General features: G+C 45.4%; 8 protein-coding genes across 8 annotated transcripts; 3 read left to right on the forward strand and 5 right to left on the reverse strand.

Moving 5' to 3' along the window:
• Window positions 1–162: 162 nt before the first annotated feature.
• BJ212DRAFT_1302836 (uncharacterized protein) lies at window positions 163–2,427 on the reverse strand (the record flags this gene model as incomplete). The annotated part of the gene is made up of 6 exons (XM_041333333.1): window positions 163–498; window positions 555–869; window positions 922–1,263; window positions 1,339–1,596; window positions 1,642–1,751; window positions 2,220–2,427. The coding sequence occupies 6 exons, from the start codon at window positions 2,425–2,427 to the stop codon at window positions 163–165; spliced, it is 1,569 nt and encodes a 522-aa protein (XP_041188936.1).
• Window positions 2,428–2,782: 355 nt separating this feature from the next.
• Window positions 2,783–6,761, forward strand: BJ212DRAFT_1448903 (uncharacterized protein; the record flags this gene model as incomplete). Its single annotated transcript, XM_041338609.1, has 10 exons — window positions 2,783–3,037; window positions 3,238–3,609; window positions 3,631–3,768; window positions 4,235–4,436; window positions 4,494–4,702; window positions 4,960–5,135; window positions 5,232–5,328; window positions 5,380–5,836; window positions 6,082–6,411; window positions 6,439–6,761. 10 exons carry the CDS (start codon window positions 2,783–2,785, stop codon window positions 6,759–6,761), a joined length of 2,559 nt encoding a protein of 852 aa, XP_041188937.1.
• A 2,225-nt stretch (window positions 6,762–8,986) lies between these two features.
• On the reverse strand, window positions 8,987–10,789 carry BJ212DRAFT_1484799 (kinase-like domain-containing protein; the record flags this gene model as incomplete). Its single annotated transcript, XM_041340867.1, has 12 exons — window positions 8,987–9,217; window positions 9,273–9,518; window positions 9,568–9,605; window positions 9,655–9,685; window positions 9,744–9,923; window positions 9,976–10,041; window positions 10,095–10,236; window positions 10,287–10,340; window positions 10,394–10,459; window positions 10,512–10,568; window positions 10,619–10,677; window positions 10,739–10,789. 12 exons carry the CDS (start codon window positions 10,787–10,789, stop codon window positions 8,987–8,989), a joined length of 1,221 nt encoding a protein of 406 aa, XP_041188938.1.
• A 3,429-nt stretch (window positions 10,790–14,218) lies between these two features.
• Window positions 14,219–14,809, forward strand: BJ212DRAFT_1280281 (kinase-like domain-containing protein; the record flags this gene model as incomplete). Its single annotated transcript, XM_041331549.1, has 2 exons — window positions 14,219–14,302; window positions 14,354–14,809. 2 exons carry the CDS (start codon window positions 14,219–14,221, stop codon window positions 14,807–14,809), a joined length of 540 nt encoding a protein of 179 aa, XP_041188939.1.
• Window positions 14,810–15,449: 640 nt separating this feature from the next.
• On the forward strand, window positions 15,450–16,278 carry BJ212DRAFT_1381591 (uncharacterized protein; the record flags this gene model as incomplete). Its single annotated transcript, XM_041336664.1, has 3 exons — window positions 15,450–15,588; window positions 15,648–15,804; window positions 16,259–16,278. Coding segments are annotated over 2 exons (296 nt in total), but the record flags the coding sequence as incomplete, so codon positions are not given.
• Window positions 16,279–16,918: 640 nt separating this feature from the next.
• On the reverse strand, window positions 16,919–18,955 carry BJ212DRAFT_1579818 (kinase-like domain-containing protein; the record flags this gene model as incomplete). Its single annotated transcript, XM_041342266.1, has 13 exons — window positions 18,739–18,955; window positions 18,619–18,677; window positions 18,511–18,567; window positions 18,393–18,458; window positions 18,286–18,339; window positions 18,085–18,229; window positions 17,968–18,033; window positions 17,740–17,919; window positions 17,655–17,685; window positions 17,568–17,605; window positions 17,273–17,518; window positions 17,004–17,216; window positions 16,919–16,942 (listed from the first exon to the last, which is right to left on the reverse strand). Exons 1-13 carry the CDS (start codon window positions 18,775–18,777, stop codon window positions 16,919–16,921), a joined length of 1,218 nt encoding a protein of 405 aa, XP_041188941.1. The 5' UTR covers window positions 18,778–18,955.
• Window positions 18,956–19,854: 899 nt separating this feature from the next.
• On the reverse strand, window positions 19,855–21,685 carry BJ212DRAFT_1302841 (kinase-like domain-containing protein; the record flags this gene model as incomplete). Its single annotated transcript, XM_041333334.1, has 12 exons — window positions 19,855–20,091; window positions 20,148–20,271; window positions 20,313–20,395; window positions 20,445–20,482; window positions 20,514–20,564; window positions 20,619–20,799; window positions 20,852–20,917; window positions 20,969–21,125; window positions 21,262–21,372; window positions 21,404–21,463; window positions 21,515–21,573; window positions 21,635–21,685. 12 exons carry the CDS (start codon window positions 21,683–21,685, stop codon window positions 19,855–19,857), a joined length of 1,218 nt encoding a protein of 405 aa, XP_041188942.1.
• A 1,367-nt stretch (window positions 21,686–23,052) lies between these two features.
• Window positions 23,053–24,553, reverse strand: BJ212DRAFT_1302842 (uncharacterized protein; the record flags this gene model as incomplete). Its single annotated transcript, XM_041333335.1, is given in 7 exon segments — window positions 23,053–23,102; window positions 23,149–23,491; window positions 23,541–23,598; window positions 23,618–23,710; window positions 23,765–23,911; window positions 23,940–24,031; window positions 24,551–24,553. The coding sequence occupies 7 exon segments, from the start codon at window positions 24,551–24,553 to the stop codon at window positions 23,053–23,055; spliced, it is 786 nt and encodes a 261-aa protein (XP_041188943.1).
• Window positions 24,554–26,336: the final 1,783 nt, after the last annotated feature.

Raw genomic sequence — 26,336 nt, forward strand, 5'->3', positions numbered from 1 at the left:
AAGGAGGAAAATGCAGTAGAAAAAAGAAAACAACAGTGCAAACCATGACATAAAAGAGCAAAAGGTACAGATAATATGAGGGGGGGAGAAATGTGCTGTGATTAAATCTGAAAGAAAAATAAAGAATTTAGTAGGATGGCTAGGATAAATCTTGAGTGCAAATTACCAGACATCTTCATGGTCATCCATTTCATCCTCTGAGTTGATGCTGGCATATTTCTTACCACCAGGCTTTTTCAAGTGCTTGTATGCCATGGATGCCATCAGGCATGTTGCTTCTGGGCCCTTCTTGTTTGCTGCCCAAACAAATGCAGCAGTTTTCATCCCCCATTTAACGACTGAGAATGCATGCTCAGTTCCCATCTTCTTCCCAGTAGCCTTGTTGAGTGTCTTTGGGGTCTTGAAACAAGTCTTCTGTGCTGTGGTTGGCATGTCTGCATCCTCCAAATTTTTGATGCTGACAGCATTGTCGCCGAGCAGAGCAAATGCATGTTTGAGCTGGAAAACAAATATCAGCCCATCCCGGTCAAAACAGGCATGAGAAATTGACACACTGAGACAGCACATAATCCAAGAGCTTCAACAAAGCCACCCTGAGCTAGATTATCAGTATTGAGAGTGGGAACATCAGCATGCCCAAGAGTGTGATAGAGATGGGCAGTAGCGAGAAGCTCCAGAACAAAGGCAGAATGGAAGGTTTTGTCTTTATTGATTTCATCAGGATTTGGGTACAGGAATGCATATTGTTGAAGGAAGAGGGTTAAGAGCTCCTTTGCTGAGGTGTCTCTGTTTGAGGTGCAAAAAGCAATGATGATGGCAAACACAGTAGATCTGAAATTGCTGCACCATTCAATGATGTGTTGGGTGACCTAAAAACATGAAATCAATCATATTATTCAATAAAACAAAACATGGACTTACAACACCGAAAACTGAACCAGACATCACAACCTGGTACTTGATGTCTGGATAGATGACCTTGAATATTTCACAGCATGCATGAAGAAGGTTCTTGTCAGGGATCATCCAGGGCTCTTCTTGTGCACCCAGCCAGAGAAAAATGGTCAATACAAAAATGCGATCCCACTTGGTGTCTTTATGGTAACCAGGAGGAAGGTCAGTGTTCAGATATGTTGAGTGTGCCTTCAACACAGATTCCACCCAGCTGCTGTTGCTCTTTAGCACCATGGTTGCTGTATGCTCCTTCTTGGCTTTTACTTTCTTCAAAGGGGGGGCCTTGCTAGATGTGGTAGTGACTGATGTCTACCTCAAAATTAGTGGTGAAAACATGAGACAGGGGGGAAATACCGAAGTTGTGATGCATGGAGCTTTTTCTACCTTCACTTTGGCTTTGACTGGCTGCTTCGTGACCACTGCCTTGAATTCATTGACATCCATAATCTCTGAGTCCTTGTCACTGTCCAGTGGTTCAATATCATCAATTGGTGACATCAAGTCATTGCTACAATCAGAGAATTCAAGGACATCATCATGGAGAGTCTTCCTCTTGGTCCCAGAGGTGGCTCTGTCTTGCCTTTGAGCTAGAGGCAGCAGCACTAGGTCAGGATCCATTTCCTCTGTAAGTGCAACAACAGACTTGGAAGACATCAGTACAAGGAGTGTGTTCAACTGCTGACACACCTTCATGGGTACTTTCCCTTTCATAGCTAGCACAACCTCATGCTCATGTGAGTCATCAAGGTCCTCATCTCCAAATGCTCCAACCAGGGCCAAGTCATCCTCACAAATAGCTGAAAGTTTAGTAGGTGGCTGATTCAGGTGAGAATTTAAAGTGGCGGCACTTGACACAGATTTTTGAGACCTCAATAAAATGGTGGAAGGTGGAGGCTGGGCACTTGCAAATGAATTAGACTGAGAAGCAGTTGAGCTGGCCAGCTTCTGTGGAATGGTTGTCCTCCAGTTCTGGATATGGCCACCCAGACTTGACTTTGCTCTTGTTTTCCATGAATTGACAAAGAATAGCATAGATTCAGTGAGCATCAACATTGTGGTTTGAGATTAAAGTGCGACTCATGGCAAAGAGTTGCCTTTCTTGTTTGTCTGTGCACATGCTTGATATCAATCATCATCAGCAATCCCTGATTCCAACATCGTTTTCTTGCAAGCATTATTGATGGCAGCCTTCAGTGATTGATGTGGTGTTGTTTTCCGTCCTTTCCTCCTTTTCTGAATATCTAAAGTGTCTTCATTGTTGTCACTAGGCAGGAAGTCTTCATCAACATCCTCTCCAAGAACTGCTGCTTTGCTGCTAATTCCAGCAGCACCAGTGTTACCACTGTCTATATCAGGTCTGCCTTCCTTGCTCACAACACCTTGACCCTTTTTCTTACCAACAGGTTGAGGACGGGGCTTGACAGCCTTCGGCTTGTTCTTCTGCACCTGGGTCTGGGCTTCTTCCATATCCATCTCCAATGCCACAAGTCAGGTAAGCCCTGCCACTGCTTCAGCTTCCTTGGCTTCCTGAGCTTCCTGTAAATGCCTGTCATCTGCTGCCTTTGCTGCCTTAGTCTGGTGTTTTGGCTGTGTATCAAGCACTATCTGACCAGGGTGAGTGCTGGCATTTTTAGTGCAAGTAACACACTTCATAGACTGAGACATGAAAGGAAACAGTGATTCCAAGCAGCAGAGATATTTATTGGTTGAAGAGTGAAGTTTACCACACCAGTGGAAATGAATGTGTAAGTTGGTCTGATGCTGTGCCAAACAAAGAATTGAATGTAATTACTAAGGTTCAAGGTGTACAAGTTGATCACAAACCACAATGTGGTGGAGGGCATCACACTGGTCATTAGCCCTTGTTCTCTTCATTTTTCTGCTGGTTATCCTGGGCTACATGTCAGAAAATGATCACATGCAAATTCCTCGGCAACAGTTCAATGCTTTCCAAGTCCCTTGTGGACATGCAGGATGCAAGCAGTACTTCAAGACTACTGCTGGATGTACCAAGCACATCCTTTCTGCCCATCCCATCATGTCTTTCCCACCTCCAGAGGACTATGATAATGGTCTGGCAGATGTAGAGCCTGGTATATTCCAGGATGCTCCCAATGATGCCAATTTCTTGGACTATTTGGATCCTGCTGCTGAGGAACCAAGATCCTCCCCTCTACCTGACATACATGCAAAGTTTTTTGGGCCCAGAGATTCACTCTATTGAAATCACCATACCCTTTTGGACAGTGAGTTTGTTTGACTTGCTATTCATCACTCCAGTAGTCTGACCAGCAAGAAGGTCACCCATGTGACGAGCATGGAAATTTTCTTCCTGATGGCACACCCCCTCCACCTGCTGAGCCCAGGTCATGCAATGACTGGACCCCATTCAGAAACCATGTTGAATTTGAAACAGCTGAGTTTCTCTACATTCAAAACCAGATGCCAGCTAATCAGGCTGATTGTCTGTTAAACCTTTGGGCAACTACACTCCTCAAACATGGCAATTCACCACCATTTGCAGATCATTGCAACCTTTATGCTACCATTGATTCAATTCCTTTGGGGGGGGTGAAGTGGCAGGGTTTCTCATGCACATACTCAGATGAGAAGCCTGATGGAAACTACCCACCCTGGATGGATGGGAGTTATGATGTTTGGTACTGAGATCCTCAGGAAGTTGTTTGCAAAATATTAGCAAATCCCACATACTCTGATGAAATGGACTATCAGTCCTATCACAAATATTCTACCAATGGAGATGAGCATCAGTTTCAGGATTTCATGTCTGCTGATTGGACTTGGGACCAGGCAGTAAGTGCTTCATTTTGATTGCACTAGACTACCAAAACTCTGTTCTTCCCTCCCCCTTCTTTTCACAGCACTAGACTATCAAAATTCTCCCTTTTCACCCCTTGTTCCTTTATCTATTAGGGCGCTAGACTACCAGAACTCTCCATTCTTCCCTCCCCCTTCTTTTCATGGCACTAGACTATCAAAATTCTCCCTTTTCACCCCCCTTGTTCCTTCATCTATTAGGGCACTATACTATCAGAACTCTCCACTCTTCCCTCCCCCTTCTTTTCATGGTGCTAGACTATCAAAATTCTCCTTTTTCACCCCTTGTTCCTTCATCTATTAGGGTGCTAGACTACCAGAACTCTCTGTTCTTCCCTGCCCCTTCTTTTCATGGCGCTAGACTACCAGAATTCTCCATTTTTACCCCTTCATCTTCCACATTGAACATTTATTCAAGACTATCTAATTCTGCCTATTACAGGACATCATTACTGGAGACCCAGAGACACTTGGCTCAACATTCATGCCCATCATCCTCAGCAGCGATGAAATGACGGTTTCAGTTGCAACCAGAAATAATGAATATTATCTGCTCTATTTATCCATAGGAAATGTACACAACAATGTTCAACATGCACATCAAGATGCAGTAGCTATCATTGGGTTCCTTGCAATGCCTGAAAGTAAGGGTTTTATATCTGATCTATCATGACTTGCTAACACACAGTTCAACTATCTAGCAATGAAGGAGTATGCTGAAGATCCGAAGTTTCATGCATTCAGACACCAGTTGTCTCATTCATTGCTCTCCCACATACTCGAAACCCTTAGGCCAGTGATGACAAAGCCAGAAGTTGCTAAGTTTGGAGATGGGCATTTTTGGCAGGTGATTTATGGCTTGGGGCCTTACATAGCAGATTATGAGGAGCAAGTGCTCCTTGTGTGTATAGTGAGTCGCTGGTGTCCAAGGTAAGATTCCATTTGTGTCATTTCCAGGCATTGGGACTAAGTTGAGTCTAGATGCTGTGCACATCATAAAAACCTTGATGCAGATGCACTCCTTTGATGCCATGACCACACTGAAGCCCTCATTAACACTGGCACGTATACACAGCTCTGGTTTGAGTTTGGAATAATCAGCAATCTTGTTGCAAGTCTTTCATTTCCACCTGTCAGGTGGGCTTCACTAACTTTCACATACTTTAGCCATTCATGAACAATTTCCCACAAGCCGACATTTACCACCTGATTGCCCCCAATCTTTTGCATCAAGTCATTAAGGGTGCCTTGAAGGACCACCTCGTGGCCTGGGTGGAGTTATATATCATGAAGACACATGGAAAATGCAATGGCCTCCACATCTTAGATGACATTGACCACAGGTGGGTCATTTACATTTTGCTGCTGGTGCTGTGCCGCTGCACTTGAATCATTTGTGCTTATGACAGATGCCTTGACTAACTTCCCTCTCGCTTAAGAATAGCAGCTATTGCCTCATTTGCAGGCCTGCACCACTTCCTACAAGGGCAGGGCTTCAAGCAGTGGATGGGGGACAACTCGAAAGCCCTCATGAAGGTAAAAATACTTTTTTTGAATTCATTTCACTGAGACATTGTTTCTACTCAGGTTTACTTGGCTGCAATTGAGGGCCATGTACCACAGGATATTGTTTGTGCATTCTGCACATTTCTAGAATTTTGCTACCTTGTACACCAAAATACCATCACTGAGAGCACTCTGGATGAGATTGAAGATGCCCTCTCCTGTTATCATCACTACTGCACAATTTTTACAGAGTCTGGCACAATTCCCACCTTCTCACTGCCATGCCAACATTCCCTTGTCCACTATGCCTACCTTATTCGGCAATTTGGTGCTCCCAATGGACTCTGCTCATCTATCACCAAGAGCAAACATATCAAGGCTGTCAAAGAGCCATGGAGGCGCTCAAGCAAATACAAAGCACTCAGTCAGATGTTAGTTACTAACCAGCATCTCAATAAGCTGGCAGCTGCATGTGTTGACTTCGCCAATCACAAGATGTTAGATAATACTTGTCTTGCAGCAGAACTTGAAGCTCTCAGTAAGTTTTAAAATCAATTACTGTTATTGTCCACGCTGCTAATTGACAATGACAGGCCTTGCAGATACAGATAGCAACAACAACCCCAATGTCCAAGTCCATCCCTTGCCCAGTAGTGTTGCCAATGAGGCACCGGTAGCAGTAGACCATGGACTAACCATTTTACAAGCACACACATGGCTAGCACAGACAGTTTGTGGGTAGCATTTACACATGTCTATCTTCCTGAGTGTGGTCTACTAAAGCTTTGTGTTATGCAGAAAGAAAACACACTCACGATGTATTGGCACTAGCTGAAGAATTGGAACTTCCCTGTTTTCCTGATTTGATTTGCTGGTTTCTTTTTGAGCAGATGCACAGGCCAGATGATGACCAAAATCCAGCAGAAATTCCCCTCACTGGCTGTCCTAGGTTTGCAGGGAAAATCTCCCTCTTTAACTCTGTGTCTTCAAGGTTCTACACACCAAGTGACATTAGTGGAATCAGAGGCATGCACGTCAAACATATCTGTGCATGCCCTTTGTGGCAGAATGAAGCTCCACGCAATGACTGCATTTTCATCAGCACAGGATCCAGTACAGAAGGCATCTGAGGACTCGAAGTCACAAGGGTCCACACCTTCTTTTCATTCAAATATAGCAGTGAAAATTTTCTGTGCACCATCATGCACTGGTTTGATGTCATTGGAGACTCGCCTGATGAAGATACTGGGATGTGGATGGTTCGTCCAGCATACAGTGCTAACTGTGCACCTTTACATAGTATCATACATGTGGACACAATCTACCGCACTGCTCACCTCATCCCCATCTACAGCAGGCATTTTCTTCCTCCAAACATCAATCTACATGTTTCTTATGACACTTTTTGTGCTTACTATGTCAACAAATTTATTAACCATCATGTGTTTGAAATTGCTTCATAATCTTGTCAAGTTATACCACCTACTGCATGTTAATTACCCTTTGTATGACTTGAATCTAATTTTTTGGCTTTTAGGACAATTTTATTTTAATGACTTGTGGCATCTTTCAGTCACTGTTAAGAACCATGTTGCTCAAAGGAGAGAGAGACTGACTCAGAGGGGCTTGGCCTCAGCTCGTACACTGTGCCCCTTACCTGAGTATGGGCCCTTCATTTCATATGAGGTCCAATGATGGTCTGACAAAGCCCAGAGGACTTCCGGAGGCTGGCTACTCTGGTGGAGTGCTAGAGGACTTCCGGAGGAGCGCAGGAGAGTTCTGGAGGAATGCAGGAAGTGCTCAGGAGAGTTCCCACTGCAAGGTAATACTTCTACAGGAAACAGGATGGAAGGATGGAATGTCTGAAGGTATGGAGGGCGGAACGTCCAAAGGTACGGAGGGCAGAACATCCAAAGGACAGGACATCTGGAGGTCCAGAAGGAATAGGGGCTACATCGGACAAAGTCTGATGTAGAAGCAAACAGAGGTAGACTACCCTTAGGTAGAGTCGGAGAGACAGGAAGTGGACCAAAGTCTGGAAAGAGGGTAAGTGCTGGAAAGGCAAAGCTCTGTCCTAGGGAATCAATCCCTAGGCCTGATGGATAGGACAGACTTAGGTGGACCAAAGTCCAAGAGAGGATTGGGCAAGTAGAGCAAAGTCTAAGATGATATTCAAACTGAGGAACTACAGGAGTATCTACAGGGGTTATATACTGGACAGTGTCTGAGGGGATCAGTAAACAAAGGAGCAAGGCTATGTATGAGCATGTGGAAACACATTAGTAAGTAAGACAGAACATAAGTAAATGAACTCAGAGATGAAGACTCATACAAGGATCAATAAGCAAGACGGAACAGGAGGTAACTGAAAGCCAGAAAGGCAGGGATGCCTAAATGGGGATAGGTGCAGGATATTGGACAGAGGGTGGGAATAGGTCCAGAGTTAATATCTGGAGGTCTGGAGATCTGGGGATCCAGAAGACAAGGTGGATACAGGACCGGAATATGAGAAGGTGGATATAGTCCAGAATCTGAGATGAGGTGAAGTCCGGATGTCTTGCTGGATGGAGTGCACATAGGGTGGACAGGATAGGGTGGTATGGATCAGGCTAGCAGTGAGGATCTGGAGGTCCAGAGCTCAGGGGTAAATCCGGAGCAGAGTTGATCCTACTGAGGTGTGGAGCACACAGCAGAAGGGGATCTGGCAATGAGTCAGACATGGGGTCCGGACGTAGGCTCGGAAGGCGTGGGAATATTATGGAATGTGAGTCTGGATTGTGGGATATGACAGTCACATTGCAAACTTCATTCAAATTACAACTGTGATTAACTGTAGTTAAGAGGCACAAAGCCAAAAAAGAAATATGTGATTTTGCTGATGTGTTAGATGAAACAAGAATGCTTCTATACATACGCATGTTACCAGTCCCGGAGGATTAACCTCCAGGACCTCCCTTTTCCTTATTTGCATCTCTTATCACTTCTTGTCACCTTCAACACCATATGTCACTACCACTGGTATCACTATCACCAGTGGCTTCTTTCTGTCTCATATGGTACTTAATGTTTTGCTTGTGCACAGTCCCACCTCAGCATTGTCTATCACACTCGCTGAGGTACACGCTATTGTTACTCGTCATATCTACTCTTGCTAACATGTAATCTAGACAGTGTCTAGGTAATATAATTTAGTGTTGTCTATCACACTCGCTGAGACAGTGTCTAGCTTTGACCACAGTCTGTGCCTATTTGTACAGATTGTAATACTCTGTGACAGACTTGTAAATAGGGGACTTTGTTGTGGGTTTGTGCTCTTTGTACACACTTGTACAGTGACCCCCTAGTTTGCTGATGAAGCGCCAGCGCCGAGCGGTAGCGCACGGATATCTCAGTTCTTTGGAAGAGACTGAGATGTGAGTTAGAATTCGTTATCGATACCTACAAAGTTTAACGCGACGTAGTGTACTTGTCCTTACAGCGGTCGGACTTCCCACCTTCGTATATTCACCAGAAAGCTACCATAGTTGAACCCGTATACTGTAAGCTTCATACATGTGTACTGTGCTCGGTAATATAACAAGGCCCGAAAAAGTAGCATGTTAACCAAGCTGATCGAGATACTTTCTTTATATAGGTGAGTCACAGCCGCAATCTAGATCCAAAGGGTACTGTGACATACATCGCTGAGCTAGTTGGACAGGGAAACACTTTCCAGCTCGTTTTCCACAAAGGAAGCAGCATCCCCAACGGAAGGACGGTCCTCAGGCTTGGCTGACCAACATTTCCGCATGAAATCCAAATGTTGGTGGCTAACGGTCACACCGGGTTCGACCCGGTATGGCTCTGCGCGCCTGTACTGAGCATTGAATATACGTTGAGCATGGGTAATCCACCAGAAGGGAGGTCTACCCGAGAAGACCTGTACGATGCAAAATTCAGGTGAAACTCGAAAGGGTTCAACGAACGCGACTTACTTGTAGCATGATACAACCCAGTGAAAATACATCGCTCTGACTGTTCGGTTTCGGGAAGTCGATATCGCTGTCACTGTCATCCAGAGTGCTGTTTGGTTCCGGTGAGCCGATCAATTCGGGCGCTGACCACCGGACAGAGCCTTGCGCATACGAGTGGTAGTACGATCTGTCACTCTCTACGAGAGCCACCGAAAGACCGAAATCTGCCAAAAATGCATTGCCATCGCGGTCGATCACAACATTTGTCTTCAATTATAGAGTTAGTAAAGACTCCAAAGCATCGAAGAGTACATACACTGGTCAGGTCCGCGTGAATTACTCCCTGTTCATGAACTAAAGATTTTGTCAGAGAAAACGTGTATTCGAAACGGCGATCCCATACGATATTTCAATCCATTCACCACCTGTTTCAACTAAATAAGGGCACCGATTGAGTAAGGACTTATATTTGACATGATAAATGAATCTCACCAGTTTTAGTTTCTGTTCCATGGTGAGGCTCGTGCGCTTCAGGTAACTATCAAGTGCCCCGTTATCCATCCATGTAGAAACAAGAGCAGGCAAAGGTCCAAAACCGGAGACCGTGCCGTGAAGAGCGAGAACATGCTCATGCCTCAGTGTGATCCACACGGCTACTTCGCGGCGAAGTCTCTGAGAGCGGGCGTTCATTACACTTCACATTACGGAATAACTGTTAGCATACATTCTTCGCTCTTCGGACGTCTTCTCCATTGCTTGTCTCCGTTATCCTGATGGTTTTGACAGCAACCTGTCCAACAGATATTAGTCGGCGAGATTCGCAGGGTAACACATCATATGTACCCCAATAGAGATTGCTGGATCGATGGACATTGAGCACTTCCAGATATCGCCCACGCCACCACATGAGGTAGGATAATCTGATTGCTTCCTGATGGATGTAGACGGAATAGCAGATGGGTCCGCATCGAAGGCCACTCTGAGTCTGTGCCTCGGGTTTTTATATCTGCAGTTTATGAGGAAATTTGCACTCACGGTTGTACTTCATTTGTACCAGGGGTAACCTGATGTAGTATAGTCGCAGCATCGCTGTTATCTTGCGAAGAAGTGTCTTATAACCCAGAATTGCGTGAAATACTTACGGTACAATATTTTTATCCACGATGTTAAATGCTTGGACTTGCGGTGATATTTGAAGCAATGAATCTCTGTAGCCTGCATGTTCAGTGCTATCCATCATGATATGGTGACCAGACATACGATTGCATAGTGATACTGGATACCAACACTGGTACGACTGGTATCGTCAACGGGCGGCTGTCATAGCATGAGAAACCATTTCTTCGTAATCCTCGGTTGAAACTCACGTTACGGAATCTGCGGAGGCAGCAGTGTTGTCTACAGAATTTCCGTTGCCCTTTTCGACCTGTCAACATGATGGCAACGTCAGTGATTGAATTTAATGACTGAGACAATGAATGCCTCACAATTTGAGTCGCACGCCGAGGCTTTCGAAATACTGACTGGTGATTACCCATGGTAATGAGCCTACTATTAGTACAAATGGAGGTCTGCGGTGTTGCGCTGAATCGAAGGGTCAGCAGGAGTGAGCAGGTTTCTTAAAGAACAGCTGACCGCACCTACTAAATAGTACTGCGAAGCCCCCATACCCACCAACTAAATTTGCGAAACACCTGAGTGTGCGGAAGAAATTAGTGCTAGCGCTCGAGCGCTTAACAAACCACATGCAGTGATCGAAGAACGGTCAAAAGCATTAACGCATGCCTAAACTGCGTTGTTGACAACCTTCTATACGCAGCTAATGCCCTGCCACATTGACGCAATCATGGACGGCGTCAATCAAACCTCATCATGATCTAAGATCTAGTCACTAGTATGGTTTGTTCTATCCTACATCTTCGGTTGATCCTATGAGGCCTGTGCAGTATGGTGGATTTCATTAATTGAATCGGTCCTCCATCAAATTGCAGGTGAGGCTCAAGCAAGGTTGCACAGGAAATTTTATTTTCTACCTTTACGGCTTGCATGCATGTCGTTCTGGGTTCGACGACTTTTTAGGTGATCGTGTAGATACAAAAACGATTCAATTGATCGAGGACATCCAGGAAATGGACTCCTGGGGCGGACTCTGGGGATATATCGATAGCATCTGTGTGTTTCAGTCGGAGTTTTAATATCATGCGGCTGATAATGCTACGTAAGCAGCGTGATCACAGCCATGGGCCATACTTCTCTTATCCTAATCGGATGAAACCAAGGAGTATGAGAAACATGCGAATTGTGCGTATCATATAGCGCTCGCAGCAATCTATGATAGAACCTCAAAGTGACGAATGATTCATCCCCGAAGTAAGAACACTGCTAGGAATGGCAAGACCAGCCCACAGAGTGACAAACTCCGCCTGCACAGGTTAATGATGTTGAAGTGTTCCTCGGCTGTTGATCGTTATATCTAGTGCCATAGAGGGGAAACGAACGACTTTGCGCTCAGCTCCGCACCCCTGAGAACCATTCGTTGAAGCATCAAATATGTCATCATGTTAGACCCTGGATAAATCTAAACTTTACCATCGCTGGATAGCATAACTCCAGCAAGTCGTCATATCGCTCCAAGTCCGAGAACCAAGGGATTACTTTGTGTCGTAATATACAGGAAAGGGGCATTGGGCTTACGTCAAAATACTACAATATCCGAGGCGAGTTAAACTCAAGGTGAACTCGAATCGGTTCGAAAATGACCAAACTCGTTTCAACTCGTTGGGTTCGAGATTTGCAATCGATTTGGTGCACTTCGTCGTAATATTTCCCCTGTGAATGACTCGCCTATAGGCCCGTATGAATATCATTACAATGAGCGCATATATGCACTTTCAATGAGTGCGTTTCAATTTTTTTCGCTTGTCGAGTGACTGTTTATGCATTATGGGCCGAACTATAGTTGTTAACCCAAGCATCAAGCTTGAGTGGTTGAAGGAGCACTGGGAGCTGAGGATGTCGAAAATGCTCTAGAATGGATGCTACAAGCGGCTCGTCGTCTTTTGTTCTGCGTGTTATGAATATCGTGATTTTTTGGTGCAGATGACTTCTTTTCGTACGTCTATTAGAGTCGGCGAGACCCAGACCTAACTGGAACTGTTCACACCCTCGAACAACCTCAAAGGAAACGCGTGGCGCTCATCTTCTGCTACTAATAGTAGTATCCCTCCAACTCCCGCCATCATTGTCTCTGAACCAGTGGTACACTCCCTGACACCGGAAACCACAGAGGAACGCTTCCGCAAAGAACTCGAACTGGGCAGGAAGGATGCCGAGTGCGAGTTTTCTCGTTATGAAGATGCAGGTATACTACTTGAAGCAGCTGAACGCACAACAGATATCGTTCATTTTCTGGGAGGTATGTGATGTGTTTCTGTCTGCAATTCATAAGATTAACAGGTATCATGTTAGCAAAAAGAACGTACATTTCCGCTTCTATTCCACGTCGCTATGGACATCATACCTGCTCAAGCTTCATCTGTGCCTTCCGAGCGCATATTTTCATCCAGCGAAGGGATCTGCGCTCTACGGCGCAGTAATTTATCTCCGACCACACTTGAAGCACCACAAGTCCTGAAGTTCATTTACAAGCAGGGCCGCCTTAATTTCAGAGGACCTGGTGGCTGACGAGCGGGATTACACAATATCTGGACCTATGACTCCCAGGGCAGTTGACGAGTTAATGGCTGCTAGGAATATTTGCAAGCTTGACTGCTTCAGGATGCAAGGGACATTGATTGTAATTAGTATATCTGCTGGTCGTATACTAGCAACTTGCAACGATTGTCATTATCATGCAGAATCCCTAGCTTCTCATTGGTTGGACTACCGGTCCGTATCACTCCGAACTGGTTTCCAAATCGCGAGTACAAATCGTTTTAACTTGTTAGTCCGAACTGCGTCGATTTACCAGTATTTTCCACTTCTAATCGAATCGACTCGCCTCGGCGGCAACACTTAATTATTATCGACTAATATCTGAGTCTCACCGGTTTACCAATGAGTTTGTCCGTACTAACCGCAGGCCTTCTCACTGGCTGTGAGACTTCATCAAGATTTCGTCCCATTCTCATAGGCTACCACCACTACGATATCATTCCACATTTTTCTCCATCAGATAGTATCATTTATGAAGGTCTCACACATCCTCGCTCAATTTCAAGCCTGGCTGAAGAAGTGGGGATCACGCATTCTTCTTGCCAGCCTTGGGCTTGGTTTGAAGTCGACACAAGAGGCGAACATTAAAACAATACATGGCAAGAATGCGAAGAATAAGTGTGTCTTTTATGTACTTGAATGTCACGCAATTTTTGCTGAGTATCTACGGACTATTAGTCTGCCTGACCTCACTGAGCAAATCAGCAAGGAATCATCCCGATACCCTGTCGCACAAGGCAGCTTTGGGGATGTCTGGAAGTGCATATGCAAGCACCCTCCAATCACGGTAGAGGCGAGTAGATCCTTTAAGTTTGCACCTGTTGTCACACGCCCATAATTGACCGTCTCCCTATCTACTAGGTTGCAGTAAAGTGTTTGCGACTTGAGATTCCGAACGATAGTTGCAAGATGAAAATTACCGAGGTTCGGGTGGCTCCGCGCATGGGTACCACATGTTTATTTGCTAATGTACGACACTTCAGAGGCTGGAACACGACTTGCAGCGGAACACTCAGCTGAAACACAACAATCTGTTACCTTTGCTGGGAATAACTCGAGGGTTCGGTCCACTGCCTGCTATTGTCTCCCCATGGATGCACAAAGGCTCACTTACCATGCTTCTGGAACGTGATTTCCAGCAACTCACTCTCACTCGAATGCTCCACATTGTGGGTGTTTTTTTCGTGGTGTGGCTCGCATATTAATATTTGCTGTTGCAGCTCAAAAATGTCGCTTCAGCTCCTCAGTACTGTATGCGACAAACGTTAGTATTCGGCGCAAAGCTAACAGGAATATTAGTGCACTCAAAAAACATAGTACACGGTGATCTCACCGGCGTGAGTACCGCAGATACTTTCTTCACCAAGGGAATTGTTGACGTAATTCAGAACAACATTCTCATCGATGAGAACGGCAATGCCTTCGTGGCTGACCACGGAGTTCTCATTTTCTGTGCCGAACTCCATGGCACCTCATATATCAGAAGCAATGTGCGGTGGGCCGCGCCTGAAAACTTTCAAGTCCCGGAAGATGACGAGTCAATGAGCTCACCCCAATTGGTATCAGACATATATTCTTTCGGGTGCATTATGTTGCAGGTATTCACAGGAAAAGTTCCGTATTCCGAATTTCGAAGTGACCATCAAGTTACCATGCAGATACTCAGAGGCCGGAAGCCTGCTCGACCAGTGACTCCGCCCATTGCAGATGCTCTATGGGATTTCATGCAGAAGTGCTGGCTCGATGAACCGGAACACAGACCTTCAGCCAAGGAAGTTCTGATATTTATACAAGGACAGCTGAACCTGCCACAGGAAAGCTCCCGGCTCTCATGCAACTCATGATGCCATCGCAATTTTGTGTGCTGTGTTCTCCGTCTTGCATTCTGTACGATATAATGTTCACAATATCTCATACCTTAATATCACACACTCTTGTTACTCCCAGGCTTGGATTTCCTCGATAGGCTCGCAGTTCGTAGTTTTTTGCAATGAATGCAGAGTAGTGGATGCATGATATGCTATACCAGCCTTGAATGACGCACAGCAGTATTTAATCCTACTAGGTAGTAGTAATTGTATTATCGTCCATTGATCCTGACTACAGTGCATCATTTCAGCGCTTGAACCTTATGGTAGTCGAAGCAGGATAGGTTCCACCGCTGTGTCAATATTCCCGTCACAGACTGCAATAATCAATTTTCGTGGTAGCTCGATGACAAATACGATTGTCGCAGCTGCTGTCAGATGTCGTAGTCGCCCTCAGTTACAAGACCCTCTCAGCTTCGCCAATTTGCGTTTTTCGATGTTCACCCTGTGAAGGACATTCACGACCTTGCTAGCTCATCCGAAATTCTCAAAAATGCCTCAGAAATATCAACTATCGTCTCCTCCAGTGCTGGGCTGCTCGCTGCGGATATCCACGGCAGTGTACACATTCTGAACAAGGAGTTTGTATCGACAACGAGTTGGCTTGCACATGAGGAATGCACTTGGCGGAGAGGAAGGGTGTGTTGGTGACAATTAGGGAAGAGGATGCAGTACGGGGTAGTTTGCCGGAGATTTGGAATCTTGGGAAGACGGACAGGAGAAACCAAGCACCAGTGTTGTTGAGATCTTCCATGGTCCACCTGGCGATAAGCCTCATCCCTATGCTCAGCTTTCGTTTGACCATGCACTTTAGGTCTCTTGCTTTGCACTACCTTTTCTTGCCATCGGCTTGGCCGACGGGACGGTGCTACTTTACGGGCACTTGGACCAGTCGCTATCTCCCGCAGTGTCCCTGACTGCACTCCCCCGTACCATCCGTGAATCATCTCCTGAACCGATCGCTGATCTTGGTTTCTGAGAACTTCCAAGTCCTACTAACGCCGATGCGAAGGATAACAATGCGATAAGACACATACACTGATTCTTTGCACAGCTATACCTGAGATCTGGTTATACTCTGGGGATCTATGAGGTCATTTTACGGTTTTGGATGGTCAAGCGCAACGCATGGCCATCCGAGTCCTCCGCATCAACAGAAGTCATACAGGCCCTTGTACAATATGGTCCAACGCATTCGCACCTCTATGAGCTGGTGCTGCACTTCTTAACAAGCATGCCGGAGCTGCTCATGCGGCACCAGGTGGATATGGAGAAGATTCTAGGGAGATGACGACTCAGCATTAATGATCACTGAAGTATGGTCCTTCCAAGATTAAACTTCTGAGGGAGAATACCACCAGCACCCCAGGTAATACCATCCTTCGCATTCAGGGTGACGTGCCTTAAGGCTTGAATTACTAGCAGAGAATCCATAATCGGTGAGGTTAAGTATTTTTTTTTTCATTTTGTCAACAGAACAGCATTCTAATTGGGAACTCATGAACTCTATACTTAGATGTGCATGCCCATCACTGAAGTTTCCGTAGATCACGGTGGACCATGAAGGGACTGTCCAAGCAGCTCGATATGATTGATTAATGATCAAGATGTAAGTTCCCTTTATATCGGATACGTGGTCTAAACAGTGGACATACAGTGGACGGAACAACACAACACGAGTCAGATAGGCGCTGTCTCGAGTTGTATTATTATAGGGGAGATAGAGCCATTCATTCTAGAATGAGCACATATTTCTCGGCGCTTGAAGTCAGACGACAGGCAGCATTTGCTAACGTAGAATTAGTTATCGAGGTTCATTCCATGGGGCTGTTACCGAGGCCGATGCCATGCACAATAACCTAGTTTTGGCCAAAGTTTTACAGCTAAGTCCAAATTGGTTACATGTGGATTTCATTAATTGAGTCAGACTCGAACATTCAGTTGCAGGTGAGGCTCAAGCGAGGTTGCACGGGAAATATTATTTTCTACCTTGATGGCTTGTATGCACATCACCCGAGAGTGAGGCAAAAATGCTTCGTCCTGATGAACATTAATCAAGTTGATCGAGATACTTATTTTATATATTTAAATAGGAGCCGCAATCACAATCTGTCCAAAATGTATCGTGACATACATCGCTTGAGCTAGCCGGACAGGGGATTGAGAGGACCTTTGCCAATTCTTCTTCCACAAAGGAAGCAGCATCTCCAGTGGAAGGACGATCCTCAGGCTTGGCTGACCAACATTTCCGCATGAAATCCAGATGCTGGTGGCTAACGGTCACACTAGGTTCGAGCTGATATGGCTCTACGCGCTTGAACCGAGCACTGAATAGCTGTCGAACATTTCTAAGCCACCAGAAGGGAAGTTTACCCGAGAAGACCTGTACGATGCAAGATTCAGGTGAAAATCGAATAGGATCCAGCATATGCGACTTACATGTAGCATGATGCAACCGAGCGAAAATACATCGCTGTGACTGTTCGGTTTCGGTAAGCTGACAACGCTGTCACTGTCATCCAGAATGCTTTCTGGATCCGGTAAGTCGATCAATTCTGGCGCTAACCACCGAACAGCGCCACTCGAATACGAGTGATAGTACGATCTGTCACCCTCTGCGAGAGCCACCGAGAGACCGAAATCTGCCAAAAATGCATTGCCATCGCTGTCGATCAGAACATTCGTCTTCAATTATAGGGTTAGTAAGGACTCCAAAGCATCGAATAGTACATACACTGGTCAGATCCCCGTGAATTACTCCCTGTTCATGAACTAGAGAGGTTGTCAAACAGAAAACGCATTCGGAACGGCGATCTCATACGATATCTCAAGCCATCCACCACCTGTTTCGACTAAATAAGAGCATTCATTGAGTAAGGATTAAAATTTGAGATAATAAATCTCACAAGCTTCAGTTTCTGTTCCATGGTTAGGCTCGTGCGCTCCAGGTAACCATTAAGTGCCCCGTTGTGCATCCATGTGGAAACAAGAGCAGGCAATGGTCCAAAACTGGAGACCGTACCGTGAAGAGTGAGAATATGTGCATGCCTCAGTTTGATCCATACAGCTACTTCACGGCGAAGTCTCTGCGGGCATTCAATACACTGCACATGACGGAATAAATGTTAGCATACCTTCTTCGCTTTTTGGATGGCTTTTTCATTGCGTATGTCGTCAACCCTAATAATTTTGACAGCAACCTGTCCAACAGGAATCAGTCGGCAAGATTCGCAGGGTAACATTATATGCACCTCAGTAGAGGTTGCTAGAGCTGCTGAACCGATGATCATTGAGCACTTCCAGATCTCGCCCAAGCCACCAGATGCCATATAATAATCTGATTGCTTCTTGATGGATGTAGACGGAATGGCAAATGGGTCCACATCGAAGGCTACTCTGAGACCGTGCCTTGTGTTATTATATCTGCAGTTTATGAGGAAATTTGTACTTACGGCTGCGTTTCAGGTGTACCAGGGGTAACCGGCTGTACTATAGTCACGGCGCCACTATCATCTCGCGAGGAAGTATCATATAAGCCAGGGCCGCGTGAAATACTTACGGTACAAGATTTTCATCCACGGCGTTGGATGCCTGGACTTGCGGTGATATTTGAAACGATGCATCTCTGTAGCCCTTATGTTCAGTGTTATCCATCATGGTATGGTGATCAGACATACGGCTGCACAGTAGTACTGGATACCGGCACTGGTACAACCGGTATCGTCAACGAGCGGCTGTCATAGCATGAGAAACCATTTCTTCATGATCCTCGGTTAAAAGCTCACGCTGTGGAACCTGCGGAGGAGGCAGTGTTGTCCACAGATTTGCGGTTGTCGTTTTCGACCTGTAAATATGATGGCAAGGTCAGTGATTAAATCTAATGACTGAGACAATCAATGCCTCACAATCTGAGGCCTTGGAAATACTGATGGGAGACTACCCATGGTAATGAGCCTATTATTAGTATAGATGGAGGTCTGCGGCGTTGCGCTGAATCGAAGGGTCGGCAGGAGTGAACAGGTTCAAGAACAGCTGACCGCGCCTATTAAATAGAATTACGAAACCCCCATACCCACCAACTAAATTTGCCAAGCACCTGAGTGTGCGGAAGAAATTAGCGCTAGCGCTTAAATCGCACGCAGTGATCGAAGAACGGTCGAAAGCATTATGCACGCCTAAACTACGTTGTTGACAACCTTCTATACGCAGCGAATGCCCTGTCACATCGGTGCAATCATGGACGGCGTCATCCAAACTCATCATGATCTTAGATCTAGTCACTAGTATGGTTAGTTCTGTCCTGTAGCATCTTCGGTTGACCCTATGGGGCCTGTGGTGAATTTCATTAATTGAGTCGGACCTCAATATCCAACTGCAGGTGAGGCTCAAGCGAGGTTGCATGGGAAATCTTATTTTCTACCTATATGGCTTGTGTGCATGTCGTTCTGGGCGCAAGTGACACTCGAGGCAAAAACGATTCATCTTGACGAAAGTAAAAACATAATCTAATTGTCCTCGCTTAGTCTCGAGAATCGTAGACAGCGAGGACATACCAGCAATAGGCGGGAGCGGTGGGACCCTATAGATTCGGGAGACAAACAGCCCCACACACAAGACGAGAAACTCGAGTGAGAAAAGGCAAAGAGCCAATTCGGCTCCGTCTCGCTAGACCTAGACCGACAACTCCACTGAAGGAGGCGGCATGAGATTGCCTACGGCACATTCGTCATGCCAATTTGCACGGGGCAAAAGCCGCAGGGGCAAAGGGCAAGGCCCAAGACAAAGACACGGGAGACCCGAGGGAAGAATAGGTCTGCTAGGGCAGACTCGTACCAATTACCCTTGTGTAAACTCGATAAATAAGTAACGTTAATCAAACTGATCGAGATACTTAGTTCGAACCTAATTTACGACGTTTACCTTCAAGTTGGCTGGGTAAATTTCGTTATGCTATATATTTATATAGAGGAACCACAACCGCAATCCCAGTCCAAAGTGTACCGTGACATACATCGCTTGAGCTAGTCGGACAGGAGAGAGGGGACCCTCGCCAGTTCGTCTTCCACAAAGGAAGCAACATCCCCAGTGGAAGGACGAACCTCAGGCTTGGCTGACCAACATTTCCGCATGAAATCCAAATGCTGGTGGCTAATGGTCACACTGGGTTCGAGCTGATATGGCTCTATGCGCTTGAACCGAGCACTGAATAGCTGTCGAACATTTCTAAGCCACCAGAAGGGAAGTTTACCCGAGAAGACCTGTACGATGCAAGATTCAGGTGAAACTCGAACAGGGTCTAACATGCACGACTCACATGTAGCATGATGCAACCGAGCGAAAATACATCGCTGTGACTGTTCGGTTTCTGGAAGTTGACATCGCTGTCACCGTTATCCAGAATGCCTTTCTGGATCCGGTAAGTCCGATCAATTCTGGCGCTAACCACCGAACAGCACCACTCGCAAATGAGTTGTAGTACGATCTGTCACTCTCTGCGAGAACCACCGAGAGACCGAAATCTGCCAAAAATGCACTGCCATCGCTGTCGATCAGAACATTCGTCTTCAATTATAGGGTTAGTAAGGAGTCCAAGACATCAAAGAGTACATACACTGGTCAGGTCCCCATGAATTACTTCCTGTTCGTGAACTAGAGAGGTTGTCAGAGAGAAAACGTGTACTTGGAACGGCGATCCCATACGATATCTCAAGCCATCCACCACCTGTTTCAACTAAATAAGGGCATTCATTGAGTAAGGATTAAAGTTTGAGATAATAAATCTCACAAGCTTCAGTTTCTGTTCCATAGTTAGGCTCGTGCGCTCCAGGTAATCCATTAAGTGCCCCGTTGTGCATCCACGTAGAAACAAGAGCAGGCAATGGTCCAAAATCGGAGACTGTGCCGTGAAGAGTGAGAACATGCGCATGCCTCAATCTGATCCACACAGCTACTTCGCGACGAAGTCTCTGTGAGCGGGCATTCAATGCTCTTCACATTACTGAATAAATGCTAGCATACCTTCTTCGCTTTTTGGATGGCTTGTTCATTGCGTATGTCCGTTATCCTGATAGATTTGACAGCAACCTGTCCAACAGATATTAGTCGGCGAGATTTGCAGGCTAACATCATATTAACCTCGGTAGATGTTGCTGGATCGATGGTCATTGAGCACTTCCAGATATCGCCTAAGTCACCAGATGACGTAGGATGATCTGTTTGCCGCGTGATGGATGTAGACGAAATGGCATATGGGTCCACATCGAAGGCCACTCTGTGTCTCATGTTTTTACATCTGGAATTTATGAGGAAATTTGCTCTTACGGCCGCTCTTCATGTGTACCAGGGGCAGCCGTCTGTAGTATAATTACCGCGCCGCTGCTATCTCATGAGGAAGTGTTTCATAACCCAGAGCTGCGCGAAATACCTACGGTGCAAGATTATCATCCACGATGTTGGATGGTATGGAAGGGTCGGGCGGCGCCTGGGCTTGTGGTGTAGAACGTTGAATCGGTGCATCTCTGTAGCCTGCATATTCAGTGCTATCCATCATGATATGGTAATTAGACATACGGCTGCGAGGTAGTGATATCGGATGCTGACACTGGTTCGTCTGGTATCGTCAACGGGCAGCTGTGATAGCATGAGAGACCATTTCTTCATGATTCCCGGTTGAAAGCTCACATTACGGAATCTGCGGTGGCGGCAGTGTCGTTTACAGACTTGTCGTTGCCGTTTTCGATCTGTCAACATGATGACAAGGTCAGTGATTGAATCTAATGACTGAGACGATTAATGCCCTACATTTTCAGTCTGCCGCTGAGGGCTTCGAAATAATGACGGGCAACAACCCATGGTACTGAGCAAAGGAGGTCTGCGTTGCGCTGAATCGAAGTGTCAGCAGGAGTGAGCAGGTTCCTTGAAGAACAGCTGACCGCACCTATTAAATATGAAGCCCCCATATCCACAACTAAATTTGCAAAGCGCCTGAGTGTGCGAACTCAGAAATTAGCGCTTAAACCGCATGCAGTGATCAAAGAACGGTCGAAAGCAATAATGCATACCTAAACTGCGTTGCTTCTAGATGCTAGTGCCCTGCCACATTGGTGCAATCATGGATGGCGTCCGAATCCAAACCTCATCATGATCTTAGATTTAGTCACTGGTATGGTTAGTTCTGTCCTGCAGGTGACCAGTGAGGCCTTGAGGTTCAAGCGAGGTTGCGCCACTGTGGGAATTCGTATTCCCTACCTAGTATGCATCGACACTATGCATGAGAGTAAGGCAAAAACACTTCATCTTGATGAAAGAAGTAAAAATACAAGTCTGACTTACATAAACTCAGTACACATCGTTCACATCATTTACTAGTGGTGACACATCTAAAAGAGACCCAGTCCTCGAGCCGAGTGGAAAAGTTGTCTGAGACAACGCAAATTTGGTTTAGTCAGGGCAGGTAGTTCGTAAGATCATATCCGAGAGAAACATACTATTTCAAGTGCTTAAGTAATTGCTACTGTAGTATTTAACAGTACATCAAAGGTAGAGGGTGAAAAATGTGTGAAAGTAAGATGGAATCTACAAATTGTGATCCAAATTTCATGTTTGAATGACTAACTCGAAATCAGACAGTATGAGTGTACTACCAGACCCCTGTTGCGACCTCCTGCAAACAACTAAATGATCCTTCCAACTGTTGAGACTCATCTTCTCAGCGTTGCTGAGAGAATCCAAGTAGGAACTGACAGTATTGAATGATTTTTGGTTCCCATCTGCTGAAAACTTATGCTTCGTGAATGTTAGTTGACCTTGTTCCAACAGTGTGCACTTGGTCATTGTGCATGTGAACAAAAATGCATGATGTAGTGCCTTGCAGGGTGATTCATGCTTGTTGAGTAGCAAGTGAAGCTTGTGGTTTGTGAGCCAAATCAGCTTGAGGAGAAGGGAAAAAATAAACTTGTTTTGGCATTTTTGATGAATAACAAGTGTCCCATCCTGAAGATTAATTAGATAATGATTTTGAAAGAAAAAGGTTAACATACTTCAGCAAATGAGTAATCATGCATGTATGCATGTGGAGTCTCTTGAATGAGATGATGTACTCAATTGATGCAAAATTGGTCTGGCAGAATATCAGAATCATGCGGCGGGAGAAGGTCATATGCCATCACAATGTTCTGTCATGCAATTGTCATCATCACTGAGCACACCACTGTCACTGCTCACCAAATTGCTGAGATGTCCTTTGGGATGGCTGGCCATTGAGTAAGGCCTAAGATTTGATCAGTATCACTTATAAAAATCATTGTTGAACTCACTGTGAAGACTCAGAACAGAAGGTACTGCTTTGTTAATGGTTTCCTTGATGATGCATTTTTGATCTGTGGGAGATGACACATTTGCATCAGGGGTAAATATGATTCCTTTGATGAGTTCTCTTGAGCAGCTATGGACTTGTTCATAGGCCGCCATACTGATCTTGGACTGGACTGTAGTTTCTGCCAAAGTTGCAGCCTCTGAAGACAGGCCTGCAGCAGTGGTGGAAGCAGGAGTGGGAGCATGCATTGAGAGCGAAGGAACTGAGTAAGGTGCCAATGTTGGTGTTGGGGGCATGTGTTGGGAGCGTTGATGTTGTTCAGAAGACCTCGCAGGGCCCAAAGTCTAGTATTATCATTGAGTGTGTTGTAAGATATAGAAAGAAAAGACTTACATGAATGACATTAGAATCTGGTATTTCATCTGCTGCTGGGTCATGTGTCAGTGCATGCCTGGCATCAACATCATCACCCAGCCAATGGGGAATGGGGCCAGTAAGGCGGTTGGGCACCATGGGCAATGTGCTTAGCACTGGTGTTGGTGCCAGGTTGGATGGGTTTGGTGCTGAATATGATAGATTCAGTGTTAGAAGTTTTCAACAATAAAGAATACAATTACATATGTGAGTTCAGTGATGGATTGTTAGAGTTGCTGTAGCCAGTGGTAGATAGGGAGTTGATGTAGTGGGTGCTAGACAGTGGATTGCTGTATCCAGTGCCAGACAGCGAGCTGCTGTATCCAGCACCAGACAGCAAATTGCTATACCTGCCAACATTTGAGGAACTTGGGTCACCTGAGTTTGCTTGGCTGGTGCTTGCAAATGAGTTTAAGCAGTTGTTGAATGATGAAGCTGAATAGCTGTGGTTGGGATTGGCTGTGCTTGGCCTGCAAGAAAATTCAGTGGTGGATGACGAGGTACATGATTAAACTCATGAATTGTGTGCATCAAGGGGGTACTGCTGGTGTGGATTGAAGTTGTCATTGGAGGTTGCAGCTGTTCATCAGGGAGGTTGATCTATGTGTCTGCATGTACATGGGAGGGATTGAGACTGGACCCTCAAGTGGGCTTTGGAATCATTGTTTTACCTTTGCACTGTGGGGGACATCTACCAGTCATCCAGGGAGTATCATAATCTGGGAAGAGGGCAAAGGGCACATTGATTATGATCTTGATACAAATGGAAACACACAAACAGACTATACATCTTGTGACTCAGTGATATACTTGTAACCGTGAGTCAAAGAAGCGGGAAAATGAAGGGGTAAGGATGTAAAAAATGGTGTGCATATGACAAACCAATACAGTCAAGAAGGGGGCATGATGAAAGAGCGATGCGTGTATTACAACATCCCTTATCAATTGATCAGTGTGGTATAATGAACATATGCACATACCCCACTTACCATGATAAGAAGGTCAATAGCCTAGGATGCAGTAGCCACACATGATGCTTCAGTATGGAAGCCAGGGTGTTTGGTATGATCTGCATGTGTTCCTGGATATATGGGGTCATCATCATCAAGAACCCTATAGCCAGTGGGTGATCCAGATCCATCAGCCCTGGATCTCACTGATGCCTTGTTGACATTGTCTTCATCATCAATAACCCCAGGTTGGGATGAAGGGAATCTGGGCCCTCTGACTCCAGATTGGAAAGCTTTGCTAACATGCAATCCTAAAACCTTTGCTACTTGCTCAGCTTAGGATGAGACAATCTTAAGGATTTCAAATTCATCCTCATAGACTGCTTGAAGGTAGTCTCTGTCATTGTCAACTTCTGTGCAGTCATGCTCAGAAAAGAGACTCCTCAAGCTGTCTAACTGATCTTCTGTGAGTTTGAGTTGGTCTTTGTTATTGACATGCATGGCATCAAGGAACACAATAAAGTGCTCAGCTTCTTCAATCTCCCCTGCTGTTGCCAGCATGCACTGGCGCACAGTCTCACAAGCAGCCAGCTGTGCTTGATATCCTTTGTACAGGGTAGAAGGACGCATTTGCCCAAGGCCATTTTCTAAGTGTCCAGCATGCTTTATAAAATATAAATGAGTCTTTGGGACTGGATAATATATGTGTGTTACCTTCTAAAGAGATTCACTGGATACATATGGCCTGCGTTCTCACCCCATAACATGAGCTGCAAAATGAACCTCAAGTGGAGCTGGATTGGGGGGGTATGGAATAAACTTCCTGCTTGTTCTGTCATATATGAACTGATGGCAAGTATTATGGGAAGGGTCTGGAGATGCAGATAGATCATAAAATAGGCTGCCTGACCTGTTAGTAGTGGAAGTTGGAAAAGTCATAGGTGGTAGTGTCCTCTCTGCTGAGGAGATGCCTTTGAGTGAAGCACATAAGTTGGAATGTCTGGTATCAGGGGAGCTGGCTGAGATGTGGAAGGAATCAAAAAGAGGTGACCTGGGAGTTGAAGAGCATTTTAATTGAGAGGACGATGGGTAGTCATATCCACATATCCGGATCTCAGATCTGACCCTTATCTCAGATCCACATCTTATCCCCCTCCAACATCTCATCATTCAATCTGTCCACTCGTCCGGTCCAGTCCACAACTCATCTGAATCCACAACCAGTGCTCATCTCTTTTCGGTAACCCCCTAACTCCAGTATTTCGGTTATCTGTATATCCGTCCTGCTCCCTTATCTGCTACCTATGTTTCATTTCTGTTTCATGATTTGTGATCCATTTCTACTTACCAATAGACTATCCACATGCTTTGTACATAGCCTCGGACTCTGCTGATTGATCATTCCGTTAGATACCTATAGTATATAACCTCCTGTAACTTTCTGTAGTACCTCAGTTTGAATATCATCTTAGTTCTACTCATTCCTGTCCTCCGGACTTGAGTACCTCTACTCTTGTCACCCTCTGAGACTTAGGATTGATTCCTATAGTCTATCCGTATCCGCCTCTGTCCCCGACAGTCCACTACTGTTAGTTTCTAGTCTGGACTTGTCTGGATTAGCCATACGATACTTATCCCTCATCCAGAAGTCATCCAGATCTGTTACGCTACTTGTCCGACCTTCTGGACGTGCTAGTCTTGCCTTCCTGAAATAAGGGGCAATACTTGGGTAAGGGGCACAGTGCACAAGCTGAGGCTGAAGCCCTTCAGATCCAGTTACCCTTTGAGTATGACCTTAACAGTATATTTGAACTCACACCTTACC

Source organism: Suillus subaureus (genome assembly GCF_016647635.1).
Source record: "Suillus subaureus strain MN1 chromosome Unknown BJ212scaffold_36, whole genome shotgun sequence".
In the NCBI taxonomy this organism is placed as follows: domain Eukaryota; kingdom Fungi; phylum Basidiomycota; class Agaricomycetes; order Boletales; family Suillaceae; genus Suillus; species Suillus subaureus.